The following is a 19,736-nucleotide window of genomic DNA, read 5'->3' as shown; positions in this document are numbered from 1 at the left end:
GATAATAAACGTATAATAGGTAAATGATAATTAATATTTTTTTTATTAATTGTAATTTTAATTTTTAATTTTATTCTTATGATAATTATTCATATAATAGATTGGGTTCAATATTATCGCCAACCCTATGTTTTGGCGTCTTTAAATAAATATAACTCAAATATGGAAAATGAAATTTGGGATCGTCATGGAAATAACACAAATATAGCCGAAGCAGCTCATGCTCAAGCCAATCGAGAGGGAAAGCAATTGAAGCTTCTTACAGCAATTATGAGGTTAATTATAGCACTAAATTTAAAATCAATTTTTTTTTTTTAATTTTTAATTTTTTTTTAAACCATTTTTAGAGGTAGACGACTTGATGAAAGACTTTTTAAGATAGCTGAAATTAATGATAAATTTGGTGTTCCATATACCAGAAGAAATAAAAGTGAAATTAAACGAAAAGCAAAAGCTATGTCACGAAAAGGCAAGTAATTATAAAGTAATAATTGTAATTAAATTATTTATTCTAAAATACATTACTTTAATAGATACTAATGCTAATAAAAAAGCCAAAAGGATACATCAGAAGAATCAAAAAGTAGGCTATTTATTATAAAAGTACATTAAATTAAATTTCATCTAATTATTAATTAATTAATTAATCTCATTTAATTATATTAAAATAGTACCAATGCAGGATATAACAAATAGAGAACAACCAAAAAGAGGAAAAAGAAAGAATACTACAAGTGAAAATAATTTGAAATCAAAAAAAATTAAAATTGACATAGACGACAGTAATGACGAACAAGAAACTACAAGTGAAAATAATTCAAAAACAAAACAAACGAATAAAACTAAAATTGATATTGATAGCAGTAATGAAGAGCAAGAAATTATAAAGCTAGAGATTGAAGAACGAAAAATGAAATTAGCTGAAAGGCGAACAGCAGATCGTAAAGCCCAAGCAGAAATCGAAAAATTAGAGTTGGAAAATCTTAAATTGCGTAAAAGAACTTAATATACTTAATATGTAATTAGTATATTGAATATTAAAATTTATTGATAATAAAAGGTTTATTTTTGCAAAATTCCGATTTAAAAAAATTACAATTAAGTACAATAATTTATACATGTATAATAAAATATAAAATATGTAATCCATACATAGTATACGATATTTATACATGTATGGATATAAAACAAACTATACATTTCATACAAACAGAAAAAATCAATATACAATACATACAACGCCAAGTATACAATACATGTTTTGGAAACACCGTTATTTTTGTTATGTTTAATATTCATATTGTTAGAGGTCAGTTCTTATACACTTAAAATAAAATTTAAATTAATTTATATGAATTAAACAATTAAATTATAAATTATTTTTTACATACATCAAGCCAATTTTGACGTTTTGAATGTAAAAATCCCATGTTTGACCAGAGCCTTTCTACCAAAGCTGAATTAGGCAACAAGTGCCTCTTCCTTTAACTCTAAGTGATCTCGATACTTTCCAAGTTCAACTAAAGTGGACTGACACTCTGCTTTTAACTGATCAATCTCATCCTCATGTGAGACAAGATTTTTTTCGAGGTAGGAAATGTATCGTTCACATGCTTCTATTTCCTTTGTGAGTTTATGGATTTTCTCTTTATTGGAAATATTATTTGTTTCCTCTTGAACTAGCTGTTTGTGCAAATCAAAGTTGCTATTTAATAGGTCAAGATATGCCTGTTCAACTCCCATTGATTCCTATTATTCCGATAGATTCTGATGAAGCACAAAATGTGGAGGTGACTTTGACTTTACGCAGAATATTCCACAAACCATCTGGATATCAGAGGACTGCCAAAAAATTGTATGAGACATCACAAAATGCTGGACATGATTTCACCTTAGATGAAGTGCAGGATTGGCTTGAAAGACAGGCAGTACATCAAGTCCACAAACCTCGTCCCCGATTTATCCCTCAAGTAAGTTTCAGTTCTATACAAGTTCTCAATGAAGTTCATCAAGCTGACATTTTGTATATGCCATATGACAAGATTGGACATGTGACTTATCTTTTCTGTCTCAATATAGTTGATATAGCATCAAAGTATAAAGGAAGTATTCCCATAGGTTCAACCAGTGTTAAAGATTGACAGGGAATCCTAACTTCTCATACTATTGCTCGGGCTTTTGAAAAGGTATATGATGATACAACATGTCCACTCACTTGGTCAAAATTATTGATTACAGATAGGGGTTCAGAGTTTAAAGGTAAGTGTGAAAAGCTGATGACTTCCCATGGTGTAAAAATTCAGAAGGCCAAGTCTAAGCGTACTGTTGGCATTGTGGAGTGATATAATCGTACCTTGGTTGAGAAACTATTTCCCTCTCAAGATGCATCTGACTTACTAACTTTAGGTAAAATGAGATCTCGAGTCTGGGTAAAAAATTTACCTATTGCTGTAGAAAGTATAAATAACTCAGTGACCCAACAACTTGGTATATCTCCTGCTGTAGCTATAAAAAAATCACAAGTGTCTTCCAGATCTTCTTATTCTCATGATGGACCTGTTGGGTATGAAGAGGAAAAACTACCACCTGATATAAGTGTAAGGTACTTACTTGAACCAAATGATCTGGAAGGTGGAAGACGTCGAGCAGGAGATATGAATTGGTCACCTAAGATTTATCATATCCATATGTCTTTAACACAGAAAAATCAACCAGTTTTATACTGGCTTACTGATGATGATGGTAAAGAATTAGAGAGATCCTTTGTGAGGGAAGAACTTTTGGTTATACCAGATGATACAGAACTTCCACCACAATGGGTACTTACGAATTAAGATAGGAGTCTGTGAGGAAGTAGTCTTTTGCCAATTCATAGTATAACCTGTATAGCTTATTAATAGCAGACAAAAGTTTTGGCTCTCTGCTATACCAGGTCTTATAATTTTCCAAGATTTGCTGATACTTTGTCTCATTAGGTAGAATAGATTGTGCTGTTTCAAGAACAAAATTTTCTGGTTCTTCTGCTTGACGCAAGTTGATTATCCTTTGTTTGTAACATAACATGAATTTTCCATCCTTTGGTTTCTTGTAAAGGATGCCTGCTTTAATTACAGCAATTAGAGCTGATTCAATTTCACGGTATGTTGGCTTAGCTGGTATAGCTTGGGTAGACATTTTTATATTATATAAAGTTTTTTTTAATTTAACTTATTTATACTTAATAAAAATGATTGGAGAATATACTTGTGAATATTTACATAACACAGGAAGCCTTGTGGTCATCCTTGTGTGAGGCCAGAAGGTTGTCGCATTCATTGGAAGACAAAATCACACTTTCCTTGTGCTGTATGTGGTAAACCTACAGGTTCATCTAGTGGTCGATGTCAATCTCATATTGGGAGTTACTATCAAAATTGGTATGAAAATAGGCTTCGTCAAAGAATCAGAGCAATTTATGATTAGGGTTAAATTTTGGTTAGACTTAATTGTCCCAGATTTTTTCTTATTGCAGGGGAAGCTTTACAATATGTCTAGTTGTCTTCCTGCTATATATTTTTTGGTTAGACCTGGGTCAGATTTTTGGTTAGACTTTTGGTTAGACCTGTTGTCCCAGATTTTTTCGTATTGCAGGAAAAGCTTTACAATATGTCTAGTTGCCTTCCTGCTATACATTTTTTGGTTAGACCTGGGTTGGATTTTTAGTTAGACTTTGCTGTCCCAGATTTTTTCGTATAGCAGGGGAAGCTTTACAATATGTCTAGTTACCTTCCTGCTATACATTTTTGGTTAGACCTGGGTTAGATTTTTGGTTAGACTTTTGGTTAGATCTGTTGTCCCAGATTTTTTCATATAGCAGGAAAAGCTTTAAAACATATCTAGTTGCCTTCCTGTTAAAAATTTTTGGTTAGAGCATGAATGGCTTAAATCATCAAATGAATCCATTTTAGAGTATCATAAAAATAGTATGCCACAATGGATTGCTGAATCCTGCCATCGGTATTACAGACACTTTGTGTCCTTCATATTTTTGGCACTTATAAAGGCAATCTGATATAGCATAAAATTATGATACCCTGGAATGGATCCATGCGTGGTAATAATGCCTAGGAATATATGATTTTAATCTTATTTACAACGCTTGGGAGGTTCTTTTTAGCTATCAAGTAATAATATATCAAGAATCAAGGTGAGGTGGTCTGGGAATAGAAAAACAGGTATAGTGTTATCATATCAGAAAACAAGGCTAGGTAGTCTGGGGGTACACTAAATTATGGTTAGACCTATGTGATAGCTGCTGTCCCAGAACCCCCAAGTTTGTCCTACTCAATTTTGCTATTTTCATAATAACTCTGCCCCGAATTTATATAGTAACGCACTACTGATTATATACGAATCGGATCTTAAAAAGAATCTTTTTTTAAAAAAAACCAAAATTTCGAAAGAACAAACTTTCAAAACTTACTGATCTAAAGTGAAGGGTCTTACAATACCTAAAAAAAAAATAAAAAAAAATATTAAAAAAAAATTTTAAAGTTTTGAAAGAACAAGAATGAAAATTTTGAAACTTATTGATCCAAAGTGAAAGTCAGATACCTAAAAAAAAGTGAAAAAGCATTAGAAAAAATATTTTTTTTAAAAAAAAAAGGTTTCAAAAGAAGAACAAAACTTACCTATTCAAAGCGAAAGGTCGAAGCCAATACATACCTAAGAAAAAAGAAAAAAAATTAAATTTTTATTTTAAAAAAAACAAATAAGTTTCAAAAAAAAAAATTGCAATGGAAATAAAAAATAAATTATCAAATTGTGCTAATCATGTAACACAAAATAATTGTATATATGAAAAATTTTTATTTCATGTACTTTAACATTTTAAAGCATCATGAGAAACCAAATGATATTGATATTACAAAATACCAACATATGAAAATTTTGATATTTCAAAATGAAAATTTTATTAAATAATATATGATTTAGCATTTTTATATTAAATGGTAAATTTTATATAATTGGTCCAGTCTGGACTAGAGTTTAGAACTGGTTGCACCAACTGGTTTAAAATTGGTTCCAACCGATTTTTTGACAATTTGGTTTAACCTGAATTCATATTCTGAAAACCGGTTTGCATTTAAACTTTAAAATAGGTGCAACTGGATTTTCAATCTGGTTTGATATTGAAACTTTATAGTACTAGCCCAAATTACGAAATTAAAATTACGTGACCACGGCTAAATAGTTTAGCCACCAGTAAGTTATGTTACACAAAATTTTATTATAGATAATTAAAATTTTGTATTGTGTTACACAAGGGTTGTAATTCCGGCCGGAATTATAACTTGGCCAGATTTATGACGATCACATTTAATTCTGGCCAGAATTATCAAATATATACGATTCAGTTATTATTGGATTTTGTGAAATCAGTTTGAAACGGATTGAACTGGTTATCCTCAAATCTCAGACCGAAGACTGTGAAGGCCGGTCCCAAGACCGATACAGGACTGGCCTTTACTGGAAGTCTGGAACTGATCCAATCCTAGTCCTGTGCAGCACACAAATTCTATTCAAATTCTGCCAGTTTTTCTGAAAGATTGTTGATAAATCCGTGAAAATTTTTAACCCCGTAATTTTTCAGACGTGATGCTAAAATCAATTTCTGGGATTTTTAGATCTTTCCAAAAATTTTTTGTGCGCTGGTAGCTACTCCCATCCAATAATATATCGTTTTTACTAATCAATTACTATTAAAACATGAAATGAAAATAAAAAATTACTGATCAAAAAATTATAACCATAATATTTTATTTTTTATAATGACGTAAGGTTGGTTTAGCAGCTATGTAATAAAATTTCTCATGTGTATTGAAAATTCTCTATTTTTTTTTAGGTTGAAGCTGATATTAACAATCTGTGTATGTTTATTTTGTTCATAACATTTCCATTCGAATTAAAGTTAATACTTTTATTAAGAGATTAAATCCTATATTGATAGGGAAGGAAATCCAGAATATTATCAGTTTGCATTATTACAAGAAAGATTCTAGGTGAAAAAATTGGTTCTCATATCCCGGCAGAATGAGAATTCCAAATTTTTTTATTTTTTTATGTTTAACCAATAAAATTGCTCAAAGTTATATCACGTGATAAACTAAAATTTGCAACGAAATCTTTCGTCCATATAACTATTTTATAAAATGGTTTCTCACGTCAAAATACTAATTAATAATCAACCCTAACTCGGTAAAGCAAATCAAAAATCAGATGATAAAAAATTTTGTTCTTAAAAAAATAAAAAATCCTGGTCAAATTAAAGTAAATTTTGATTTTGATATGAAGAACCAATTTTTTTTAACTTTATATCACCTTATAGTTTAAATTACCAATTTTAAAGTTTTATGAATAAATCAATTTCATTATAAATATACAATAATTTACAAATTCAATAAATAAAGCGTTGTCAACTTTTTTATGTTACATAACTGTCCATAATCCTGGCCAGTTCTTTAGCCTTTAATCTTGAATTAGTTAGTTTAATAAAGTGTATAACAAGATAACTGTACATATATACATATTTATTGTGATGATATAGCATATTATTTATAACTGATAATAAGAATACACATTAATACAAATATGTATAATTTCACAAAATCAAAAAGAATCATCAAATTGTAACCAAACTTCTTAATTCCAAATGATTTTTAAAGAATTATGAATTTTTTAAATTTATTTAAAATAACTAATTAAATCTATATATAAAAACAGAAGAGAGATGAAAAGAATATAAATTAATTACAAATTGAGATAATAAATTATATATAAAGCTTTGTAAATCAACATTAAAAACAAAGTATAAACATTCAACAAATATTAAATTATCGGTCAAGTTTCTAACTAATGAACTCTATCAAGTTTCTAAAATTAGATTCAATGTTTATAATGACACATTACAAAGACAACTCAAACAACATCTCCATATTACAATACCATAGTTTGAATTCTTTAAGATATAATTTATCCTTAAATAAATCTTTACAATGATCAAATCCTTTACAGTATAAAAATTCAAGATGTTCTATGAAAGATAAAGATAAAACAAATTGTTGAAAATCTATACTATCAATTACTAATACTTTTAAAGTTTCTATTCGAAATTCCAATTCCAAATTAGAAACTTTAATTAATATATTTTCTATAAAGGTTGTAATTTGATAATATCCAAATATTGTTTTGTGAATGCACTATTCGCTTATGGACCGTCTCCTGACAGGACATTCACCTTAATGGTATTCTGATGTTTTTCATCATCGGTTATTAAATCTAAATTAAATATTGATCCAGGTTCATAATTTGTAAAAGTGGAACCTTTAGGTAAGCCAACAAAATTTTTCTGTGTTGCATTTACTTCAAATTCCTGAAAAGTTGTACTTTTTCTAATAATCATATGATATATTTTTTGAATCCTACTTGATAATTCAATCTTATTATAGAGGGAATTAATGATCATGTGCTTGTCCTGGGAATAAAATTGTTTTTCTCTCTTATCAAGAAAATAGAGTATGTTACTAGAACATTCAGTAGGTAAAGACATGATTTTTTTAAAAAAAAGTAGGAGCAAAATTTGAGTTGACAGTTGACGCACAAATTGACATTTTATAGCGTCTAAGGTGGTACCAGAGAAACCTATAAGGTTAGAGACATTTTGTTGATCATGTCAATTAATACCTTTGTTAGATTTTTAATAAATTATATGATTTTATTTAACTGTAACATATTTATCCCCCTTCCCCTTTAATAATTACGTAATAGATTTCCTTATTAATAAAACAGATGTTGTTCTCCTTATACGAATGTTTGTTTGTCAAATAATCGTTGATAAAAATTGGATAACTATTCTCCACGGTCTATAAAAAATTTCTAATATTGTGTTTGGTTAAATAAATAAATATATTTTATTGTTTCCGCTAATGTTCTACAAAAATATTTTATTATTTTCTTAGTTTTAGAAACTTTACATGGAATAAACCTCTTTAACAAAGAAAACAATTTATAAATTCTATAGATTCATCGGCAATAATAGATTATTTTAAATAATATTTATCGTAATAATATGAATAATGTGATATATATATAATATAATTTAACATAAGTATGATTACTATAATTACTATATTTTTTTTTTTTGAAACATTTAATTAGAAAAAATTTTGTCCATTAAAACTTGTTTTCCATGAGAGAAATTTTTTTTTTTACTAAAAAAATTCAAATTGCGTTTTAATTACTATTAATATTTTTTTGAAACTTTTAACATTCCCCTAATAATATTTTTTACCGGAGAAGTTTAAAAGATTTTGCCTTAACAGTTAACAATGGAATAATTATTAAAATTCACTTACCCTATTTAGATTTGACTTACTACTCTTAACATACCGGTTTTATTCCGGAAATCCGTTATGATATAAATTTAAAAGTGTTTCGCATTGCGTTCATATCAATGTGTTAAAGTTTCCAATAAGCTTCATTAAAATAAATGATTTCATTTTTTTTTTTTAGAAAAAAAAATATATTCCGAATAGACATTAATATTGCCGAATATGGAACATAAGGAACATCTGAATTTGGTCTCAATGAAAAAAAAAATACTTTTTTTAAAAAAAGAAATAACCCGGGAAAATATGAAGATTTATCCACAAAAATCATGTCATATTACATCAGATGAAACGAAAATATAAAGATGATCAATTTTTTTACGGGAAAATAGAAGTCCATTAATAAAATATTGATTTTTAGTACTCATAATTAGAAAATGTTTTAACTAAATTCATAGTATAAAAAAAAAAGTTTAAATTTTTAATGTTTAGTAATTATAATTGGCAAATGATTTAATTACTACTACGACTTTCTATGATTTAATTATATATTAAATAATAAGTTATAATGTTAGTAAACTTGCTAGATATTTTTAATTATTAAATAATAAAATGTACTTCTTACTCAAAACATCTATTAACCAGAAGTTAATAAAATTTTTATAGTTATGATTGGTAAATGATTTATTATTATTGAATAATTAACGTATACTTTTTATCATATTTTAAAAAATATTGTATACTGACTTTTAAGAGTATATTCATATGCTTTAATTTCATATCCTAAAAATACAAAATGAAATTAGAATTTACTTAAGTTACACGCATTTAAATATCTATATATACCTGGTTGCCGAATACTAATCTGCAATTCTAAGATACATAGTTATTAGTTTAGTATATTAGATCAGTTTTAACTATAAAAGTGAGATTATTTGATTAATATTAAAAAGTCATTAAGGATTTAATAAAAATTCCGCCGGAATTAAGTTTTTTTACTTGTACAATCTAATTTTGGCCAGAATCTGATTATTTTTACTGCACTAGATTGTGTCATACATATCAGATAGTACAGTCAAACCTCGATGTACCGATATTCTATATACCGATAAATGGTCTATACCGATAAATTTCAATTATCCCATTTCATAATTAATAAAAAAACCTTGTTGTACCGATATTATATATAGTTTCGCAATGTAACATGTAACGATACTCTTTCTTTGTCTCTTTATAGTAAAGTATAATAAAGAAGTACCGATAATTTAGGTTACACTGGTTTTAATTTGGGCTGGCACTATAGGTTTGGCCCGAGTTAAAAAAATTGTAAACTTATAATTCGAGCGTCTGGCCAAAATAATATTTTTTTGGTTTTTCGTAGTGCGAACCAGAATTAGAAATTTTGGCCCGCATCATAATATATATGTACAGAATACCGATACTTTTTCCCAGTATCGGTATATCGAAGTTTGACTGTATATATTATATATGATTTAATCACAAATTAAATATTCGCGTTTGCACCTCAGGTTGTAATCTGAAATGCCGTAATTATTACTAACGGCCAGTTACTTTAATGGATAGTAATCGTTGTCAGTAAAATTTTAATTCTGAAAAAAAATCAAATTAGAATTTTTGTATTTAAATTTGTTTTAAATATTGTACAGTGCATCCAAAATCTTAATAATGAATATTTAATGTATATTAGGTGATATAAAATTGGAAAATGTATTGCTCAAACTCTTTTAAAAGAAAGGTACTGTATAGTTTTATTTCAAAACAAAAGCTAACAGGTAAAATAACTTTAGTGATTTTGGTTATATAATTTTACTAAACTTATAGGTTTATTTCTATATGATATATATGTATGTATACGTTGTATGAATACCGGAACTTAGCCAGCATTACGAAATCCTAGTCCGACACTATGCTTTAATTCTGGCAAACATCCCGTATCCACATAGATTCCGTTTCCACTTACAACATATATATGTAGAAACATTCTTATAAATGATGGTTGACCTAATAGATAGTAATGATATTTTTTTTTTTTATTTAATCCGTACAACAAGTACATTAATTATTTTTTAATTGTATCAACAATATTTTATACATTTAGAACTTCAAATTATAAATAAATGTCATATATATATTTAATAAAATGTTAAATGTTCCTTTAGTAAAATAACAATAATAAACAAAAATACTCTATAAAATATGTTGCAAATAATTATGGATCTAATATAAACTTATATTTGCATAATTTACCGATCCTTTTCATGTAATTCGTTAACAGTCAAGATTTAAAATAATTATGAAACATCCAATAATCTTGAACGATTATTAATTAAATCATTATAAGCCTTGTTCAAATCTATATAATAAAGAAAGGATAAAAAAAGTTAATAGTTTAAATAATTTCATTATTAATTTATAAATCACTTTACCGTCTAAAGAAAATTTGTAAGTTTGTGTATTATATCTAGAATCTAATAATATAATGAAATTACTTAATTACTGTATTATAATTATTTCCTTTTTTTAAAAAAAATAAATATATTAAAATAAATAAATACCTTCTACTTCATTAAATTTATTATCGTTGACATCATCATCTTTATGAATTAAAAAAAAAATTGGAAAAATTTTAATAACTTATTTTTATATAGCAATTATTAAATCTAACTTACATGATCCTCTTCCTAATAAATTAAAATAAGCAATATTTTATTAATTAATTATTAGTAAACAATTAAATAATTAAATTATAATGTAAAAACTTACGAGCTATAAAATGTAGTATAAAAAAGGTTAAAGTATGTGTTAGCAAATAATTTAATTATTAAACAATAAGTTATAATGTAATAAACTTACTATCTTTAAAATATAATATAAAAAAAGTTAAAAAATTGATGTTAATAGTTATATTAGAAATAATTTAATTATTAAACAATAAGTTATAATGTAATAAACTTACTATCTTTAAAATATAATATAAAAAAAGTTAAAATATTGATGTTAATAGTTATATTAGAAATAATTTAATTATTCAACAATAAGTTATAATGTATATAGGCTTACCTCCTATAAAATGTAATATAAAAAAGTTAAAATATTGATGTTAATAGGTATGCTAGCAAATAATTTAATTATTAAACAATAAAGTTATAATGTAAATAGACTTACTTCCTATAATAAAATTACTTCCTATAAAATGTAATATAATAAAGGTTAAAATATTGAAATTAGTAGTTATAATAATTTAATTATTAAACAATAAGTCAAAATAAAAACTTACGAGCTATAAAATGCAGTATAAAAAAAGTTAAAATACTAATGTTAGTACTTATGTTAGCAAATAATTTAATGAGTTATAATGTAATAAACTTACAATCTATAAAATGTAATATAAAAAGTTAAAATATTGAAATCGGTAATTATATTTGCAAAATAATTTTAATTAAACAATAAGTTATAATGTAAATGACCTTACCGCCTATAAAATGTAATGTAAAAAATTAAAATATTATTGATGCTAATATTTATGTTAGCAAATAATTAATTATTAAACAATAAGTTATGATATAAATGGACTTACTATCTATAAAATGTAGTATACAAATGTCAAAATATTGATGTTAGTATTTATGTTAGCAAATAATTTAATTATTAAAAAATAAGTTATAATGTAATAAACTTACCATCTATAAAATGTAATATAAAAAAAGGTTAAAATATTGAAATTAGTAGTTATATAGCAAATAATTTAATTATTAAACAATAAAGTTATAATGTAAATAACCTTACCGCCTATAAAATGTAATGTAAAAAATTAAAATATTATTGATGTTAATATTTATGTTAGCAAATAATTAATTATTAAACAATAAGTTATGAAATAAATGGACTTACTATCTATAAAATGTAGTATAAAAATGTCAAAATATTGATGTTAGTATTTATGTTAGCAAATAATTTAATTATTAAACAATAAGTTATAATGTAATAAACTTACTATCTTTAAAATGTAATATAAAAAAAGTTAAAAAATTGACGTTAATAGTTATTATATTAGCATTATTAAACAATAAGTAATAATGTAAATAACCTTACCAACTATAAAATGTAATATAAAAAAGTTAAAATATTAATGTTAATAGGTATGCTAGCAAATAACTTAATTATTATTAAACAATAAAGTTATAATGTAAATAGACTTACTTTCTATAATACTTCCTATAAAATGTAATATAATAAAGGTTAAAATATTGAAATTAGTAGTTATAATAATTTAATTATTAAACAATAAGTTAAATGTAAATAAACTTACCAACTATAAAATGTAATATAATAAAGGTTAAAATATTGAAACTAGTTATATAAACAAGTCATTTAATTATTAAACAATAAGCCATAATAAAAACTTACGAGCTATAAAATGCAGTATAAAAAAAGTTAAAATACTAATGTTAGTATTTATGTTAGCAAATAATTTAATGAGTTATAAGTAATAAACTTACAATCTATAAAATGTAATATAAAAAGTTAAAATATTGAAATCGGTAATGATATTTGCAAAATAATTTTAATTATTAAACAAAAAGTTATAATGTAAATAACCTTACCGTCTATAAAATGTAATGTAAAAAATTAAAATATTATTGATGTTAATATTTATGTTAGCAAATAATTAATTATTAAACAATAAGTTATGATATAAATGAACTTACTATCTATAAAATGTAGTATAAAAATGTCAAAATATTGATGTTAGTATTTATGTTAGCATATGTTAGCAAATAATTTAATTATTAAACAATAAGTTATAATGTAACAGACTTACCATCTACCGTTTAACAATTAGTGAATAATAGTTTATTAGTATTCGTTATAATCATTTTAAACCTGAAGTTTTAATACTAATTATATTACCATTATATTCATAATAATCATCAGAATTTTTTGGTCCAGGAAGATTATTAAAATTAAGTAAAAGAGCTTCCGAGATAAAATGTAATATAAAAAAGGTTAAAATACTGAAATTAGTAGACATATTAGCAAATAATTTAATTAATAAGTTATAATGTAATAAAACTTACAATCTACAAAAGGCAGTATAAAGAAGGTTAAAATATTGATGTTAGTAGTTAAATTAGCAGACAATTTTAATTATTAAACAATAAGTTATAGTGTAATAAACTTACCAACTATAAATGTAATGTAAAAATTAAAATAATATTGATGTTAGTATTTATATTAATAAATAATTTAATTATTAAACGATAAATTATAATATAACTTAATTTATTAAATAATAAGTTATGATGTAAATAAACTTACCATCTATAAATTGTAGCATAAAATGTTAAAATATTGATGTTAATAGTTATGTTAGCAAAATAGTTTAATTAATTGAACGATAAGTTATAATGTAGAAAACTTACCATCTAATAATGTGGTATAAAAAAAAAATTAAAATATTGATGTTAATAGTTAATTAGCAACTGATTTAATTATTAAACATTAAGTTATGATGTAAATAGCTTACCACCTATAAAATGTAGTATAAAAAGTTAAAGTATTGTGTTAGTGGTAGTAGTTATGTTAACAAATAATTTAATTATTATATGTAATAAACTTACTATCTTTAAAATGTAATATAAGAAAGTTAAAAAATTGATGTTAATAGTTATTATATTAGCATTATTAAACAATAAGTTATAATGTAAATAACCTTACCAACTATAAAATGTAATGTAAAAAATTAAATATTATTGATGTTAGTATTTATATTAGCAAATAATTTAATTATTGATAATATAAATTAACTTACCATCTATAAAATGTAGTATAAAAAAAGTTAAAGTATTGATGTTAGTATTTATATTATCAAATAATTTAATTATTTAACAATAAGTTATGATGTAAATAAACTTACCACCTATAAAATGTAATAAATATAAAAAAAGTTAAAATATTGAAATAGTACAAATTTAATTATTAAACAATAAGTTATAATGCAAATAAACTTACTTTCTTTAAAATGTAACATAAAAAAGGTTAAAGTATTGAAATTGATAAAATAATTTAATTATTAATAAAAATAAGTTATAATGTAATAAAACTTACCATCTATAAAATGTAATATATAATAAAGGTTAAATATTGAAATTAGTAGTTATATAGCAAATAATTTAATTATCAATAATAAACTTACGTGCTTTTTTAAAATGTAGTACAAAAAAGTTTGGTGTTTAGTAATTATGTTAGCAAATAATTTAATATTAAGTAACAAGTTATAATATAATAAACTTACGAACTATAAAATATAGTATAAAAATGTTAATTTTTATTGAATGATTGGTTAATTAGTATTCAGTATAATGCCCTATTTAAACATTGATTATGCTCGGGTTATTTATATGGATCATGGAAAAATTGGCCAAATTTAGCCTAATTCTACTACACATTATACCCGGATAATTTTAGTAATTAAATTATAATGTACTTACTTGTAGGAACTACAGTATAAACCAAAAGTTTAAAGTTTGATATTTAGTATTATTGAATGGTTTGTATTTGTTTCGTATTTTAAAAGTTCTGTATACTGACCTTCGAGAGTATAGTCAAACGCTTTGGTTTCATACTCTAAAATATAAAATGAAACTTAAATTATTTACATTTAAATGCCTATACTATAAAATAAACATTGTACCTGGTTGAATAATACTCGTTACAGAATTAGGTTGTGATGATAATTCTATATCTACAGAATTATTATTATTTATCATAACTGTATTTTCTTCCTTTGGATAATAAGTTGAAGCCATATTAAGATTATCATTTGCTCTAATGTCATACCCTAAAAAAATTTCAATATTAATAATATTTATTTTAAGTTATAGTGTATTCAAATTATTATTCATGTTTTTACCTGTATTAACACTACTACCAGTTACAAAATTAGATTCAGATAATGATGAATAACGAGTAAATGTTGAAAATATAATACTATCAACCGCTTTACATAGACCTATCATTTCTTCAAATAATTTCGGTAAAAGAGAAGCATCAGGTCTTTTTAATGGATCAGAACTCCAACATTGCTCCATAATGTTAGCATAAAATTCTGGTGTTCCCTTAACAATTTCGGGCCTCAGCGGTTTCAGTTCATCAAGAACTTCAAGCGCAAGACCTGCGTCATGATGTTTATTTGAAAATGGAGGTTCATCTGAAGTTAATTCCCACATTATCATACTTAAACTATACACTTCTGATTGTTTTGTATATGGTTTACATCTCAGAACTTCGGGAGCGATATAAGGCAAAACTCCTTGAATACTATTCGAAGCTTTTAGTAAAGCAAAAATATAATTTTATTAGTTATATTTATGAAACAAAAAATCGTTTTCTTTAATTTTTACCTATTTCAGAGTCAATTGGTTGACAAAGTCCAAAATCACTTATAAAAATTCTATCATCTTTGTCTACTAAAATATTTTTACAATGGAAATCCTTATGAACTAAATTCATTTGATGGATTGAAGTTAAAGCCTTTGATAGTTCAATAAGAATATTTGCTCTATAAGTCCAAGTTAATTTTGGAAAAACTTTACGAATATAATTTCGTAGATCTCCATTCTCTGCATATCTTATTACCATGGCATATTCCTTTCCTACAGGTGCTTTTGCTATCCCATAGAATGGTATAACTCTAGGATTACGACATTTATGGTGAATTTTAAGCTAAATAAATCATAATAGTTAATTATTATATTTATGTTTTCTTTTTTTTTATTTCATTTTCCTTACCTCGTTTAGGATATGATCATTGATATTATCAGAATCATTAATGACTTTTAAAGTAACTTTAGAAGATAATTGGTTTGAAGCTAAAGACGTGTTTAACAATAAATTCCAAGTTCCAAAATAAATTTTTGAATTTCCTCCATTTGTTAAATATTGTATATTTTCTAAATTTGAATGTGGAACCCATTCAATAAAATCATCACAATATTTTGAATTTAGTTGAGTTTCTTTAATAAATTCGTCTAGTATAAAACTCCCGCTTGTCTTATTATCAATCAATTTATTTTTAGGTAATTTAGACTTAGTCTTAAATAATTTAACTATATATAATTTGACTTTAGAAAGTTTGTTTATTTTACTTTTTTGTATGCTTTGAGGTTTATTTACTTGCGCAGAAAGAAGAAATTTTCTTCTACAAAGTTTTTTTAGATAATTTATTATTTTTTGATTACATTGCGTACAAATGGTATCATATTCTGGATCTTCTAGCTCATTCATGCTACTTAATTTCTAATAAAGAATATATCAATTTTCAGCAAGAAATTTATTAATTTATATATTTTATTGTCGTTTAATGATCGAGCATATAAGGAACTCTTAAAAATCGGTTACATTACATAGTGCATGCATACACTTGCATGCATAATACATAAAATCAGCCAATTTTTGGATCGGGTCCTGTTTGAACTGGTTAAGACGTTAAGAATTTTAGTTTTGGTCGGAATTAAGAATAAATTTTCGGTTAATTCTGTTATATTACTAGGAAACGAAAACCGTTATCAAGCCCGAAGCGCAGTTATCATTGCATATCATCACGTGCGGTACGGATAACTGTACATTTGTAATAGTAAATAGATCTTCGTTACACTTCGGATAATTAGATAAATAGCTAAATTGTATGAAAGAGGATTCAAACAAATATAACAGGTAACTTCGAAAAAATATTTGATCAAGTAATTCATGTATGCATTGATATAAACAATAAATTGCTTTATCAAAATTCATTTGCGCTGTTTATAGTAACTATATATTATCAAAAATATATATATATATATACAGTATATATAAATACAATACAGTATATTTATTAATAATAACGTTTGTGTTGAAGCCATGCATGGAATTTAATATAGAATTTGCGATAATTTCGTTGATAAACCAAAAAAATATTATTCCTATATTTCTCGATTGGTTAAATAGATCATTTGTGTTATAAATTAGTAAATACAATCGGTTATTATAATGCTTACATAAAAATATGTGAATTATTTTTCGAGAGAATTATCATCTTCTTTAGTAGAAACTAGTATTGAAGTAAGAAGACATTATTAGTAATTTTTTTTTTATAAAATTTTAAAGTAAAAAATTATATTTTTTATAAATTCAACTTCTTTCTCTATATCATCTTTTTATCGTTTGAATTTGACAGATCATCAGATCATTAACCATTATCTTGAGACGTCAACATATAAATAAATTATATAAATCTTTACAAAATGTACATATAAATTAATTAGTACCTTGATAACGCCCGATAGATTTTTTGTTTTTCTGATTTTGAATAAGTAGGATGACATATAGTTGTGATCTATCCGCCACATTTCGTTTCGAAGCCAACGAATGTTTCTTACAATTTAATGAGCGTGCGCAAGGCGTATTATCAGGTGGCGCAATTGAACGTCCAATTTTGGAAATTTCTTGCAACCTTTATTACGTCTCATAATTTTTTTCTTATTGATCTTTCTAAAAATTTTTAATTTTTGGATAATAATTTTTATTTTGTTTTAATGGTTTAGAAGCTTCAGACTTACAAAAAATTTTTAAGAATGTTTAAAAATAATACAGAATTGTATCTCTCAGTATATAAACGTATCTTTCAATATAAAAAATGTATCTACTTTTTTTATAGGAATGCATTCTTTTTATTTTCTTTATCTACAGTATGTTTTTTTATAAACATTATATATATATATTTAATTTGAGGATAGCAAGAATGTTAAAAATATTTATTTTGTTTATGGAAGATATTGCGTACATATTTCGACCATCTTGTTATTTTTGTGGCGCTAATGATGTTTTTTTTTATGTTGATATTGTCTAAAGTCATAGTTAAAAATGTGAAAAAATTCATAGAATTAAAATAAATATATTTTTTGAAAGAAATGTCAAAAAATCACCACCGGTGATTGCCACCACCAGTGATTTATCACCGATCACAATTCATACGTCATCATCACCTTTAGTAAGTTCATAATTTCATTAAATAAATTATTTCTTTTTTTTTTAATTTTATTCAAAAAAAAAATTAAAATTTCAATAAATTATTTTATATATATTTTTTAGAGTTCTTTCCTCCTTTTCATTATCCACGTTCGCGTGCATGTTAGATAATTCATTAGGTAAGTTATAAAATTATATATGTATCGAAATTTTATTTTTGCAAATTAAGCTCATTATTTTACTATAACTACTACACAATTGCAATTATAAAGATTTAGCTAGCATCTGTAGTTTGCATATATTACAATTTCTAAAAAAAAATCGGGAATGTTCTCTCCAATCTCAGCGAAGCTTTCTAAATTCGTAGCCTAATAAAGGACTACCAAAGTAAATTATAAATGTATAATTATAATAATACCCATATTACCAGATTGTATCAATAGAATTTATACATCAACTTCATTTAATCTATTTAATCTTTCTTATTAATTTCAATTTATAGTGGTGGAAAATTTTATACAAATCAAATAGTATTATTGTCTTGTCCATATTACAGACTTAACTCAAGATCATGTGAGAAACTATTTATTATATAACTTTTTTGATTAATTTTTAAAAATGCTTTTTTTCTCAAAGTTTCAAAAACATTTGGTAATCCAGCGCTTTAAATTCTAAGACACTAGGAAAAACAAATTTTTATAGTAGTAGCGTTGGTTTATTACTCAGTATCTAAAATTAGCTTGCGAAACTTATATTAAATAAGCACATACGGATTCCGCAATAAATTTTCAGAAATTCCACATTTCCTTAAAGAAATTCGAGGAAATTCGAGTTTGAAAATATGCATGATTAATAATTGTATAAAATGATAATATTTTAAGATTTTGGATGTCAAAATACATAACTTCTCTATTATAACCTTATGTAAAAATTTTAGTTAAATGGATTAAATGGATTGGTATTACAGGAAGGCTGACTAATTCAAATTGTTGTTGGTAAATTTTTTTTCATTCAGTATTTTTATGACGAATTTTTATGGAAAGTCAATTAAATAATTTTCTATAAATAACTATATTAAATATTTCAATGTTTAGTATTGACTTATTTTTTTTTATAACGTAAATTATAAAAACAAATTAATTTTCAAATAATAAAAAAATTCTAAAATTTAATAAATTTGTCAATACAAATATAAATGTTAATTTCGACGGTCTGTTTAAAAAAGAATATATTTAAAAAATAATCATAAGAGCGGTTTTTTTTTAAAATATCACATTTCTATGATATTCATTCATTTTTATTAATATATATTAAATTTTCATTAAGCAAAACTTTATAGTA

The 19,736-nt window shown here is 24.6% G+C and overlaps 2 protein-coding genes across 2 annotated transcripts; both read right to left on the bottom strand.

Annotated features, from left to right (window-relative positions):
* Nucleotides 1-7,246: 7,246 nt before the first annotated feature.
* OCT59_027198 (uncharacterized protein) lies at nt 7,247-7,588 on the bottom strand (the record flags this gene model as incomplete). The annotated part of the gene is made up of 1 exon (XM_025330868.2): nt 7,247-7,588. The coding sequence occupies one exon, from the start codon at nt 7,586-7,588 to the stop codon at nt 7,247-7,249; it is 342 nt and encodes a 113-aa protein (XP_025167233.1).
* Nucleotides 7,589-14,907: 7,319 nt separating this feature from the next.
* OCT59_027197 (uncharacterized protein) lies at nt 14,908-16,673 on the bottom strand (the record flags this gene model as incomplete). The annotated part of the gene is made up of 6 exons (XM_066136801.1): nt 14,908-15,014; nt 15,082-15,228; nt 15,301-15,717; nt 15,791-16,112; nt 16,179-16,495; nt 16,637-16,673. 6 exons carry the CDS (start codon nt 16,671-16,673, stop codon nt 14,908-14,910), a joined length of 1,347 nt encoding a protein of 448 aa, XP_065993252.1.
* Between the last annotated feature and the right edge of the window lie 3,063 nt (nt 16,674-19,736).

Source organism: Rhizophagus irregularis, chromosome 7, assembly GCF_026210795.1.
Source record: "Rhizophagus irregularis chromosome 7, complete sequence".
NCBI classification, from domain to species: domain Eukaryota; kingdom Fungi; phylum Glomeromycota; class Glomeromycetes; order Glomerales; family Glomeraceae; genus Rhizophagus; species Rhizophagus irregularis.
The sequence above is the reverse complement of the archived record's forward strand: the minus strand, read 5'-3'. Positions and strand labels throughout refer to the sequence as shown.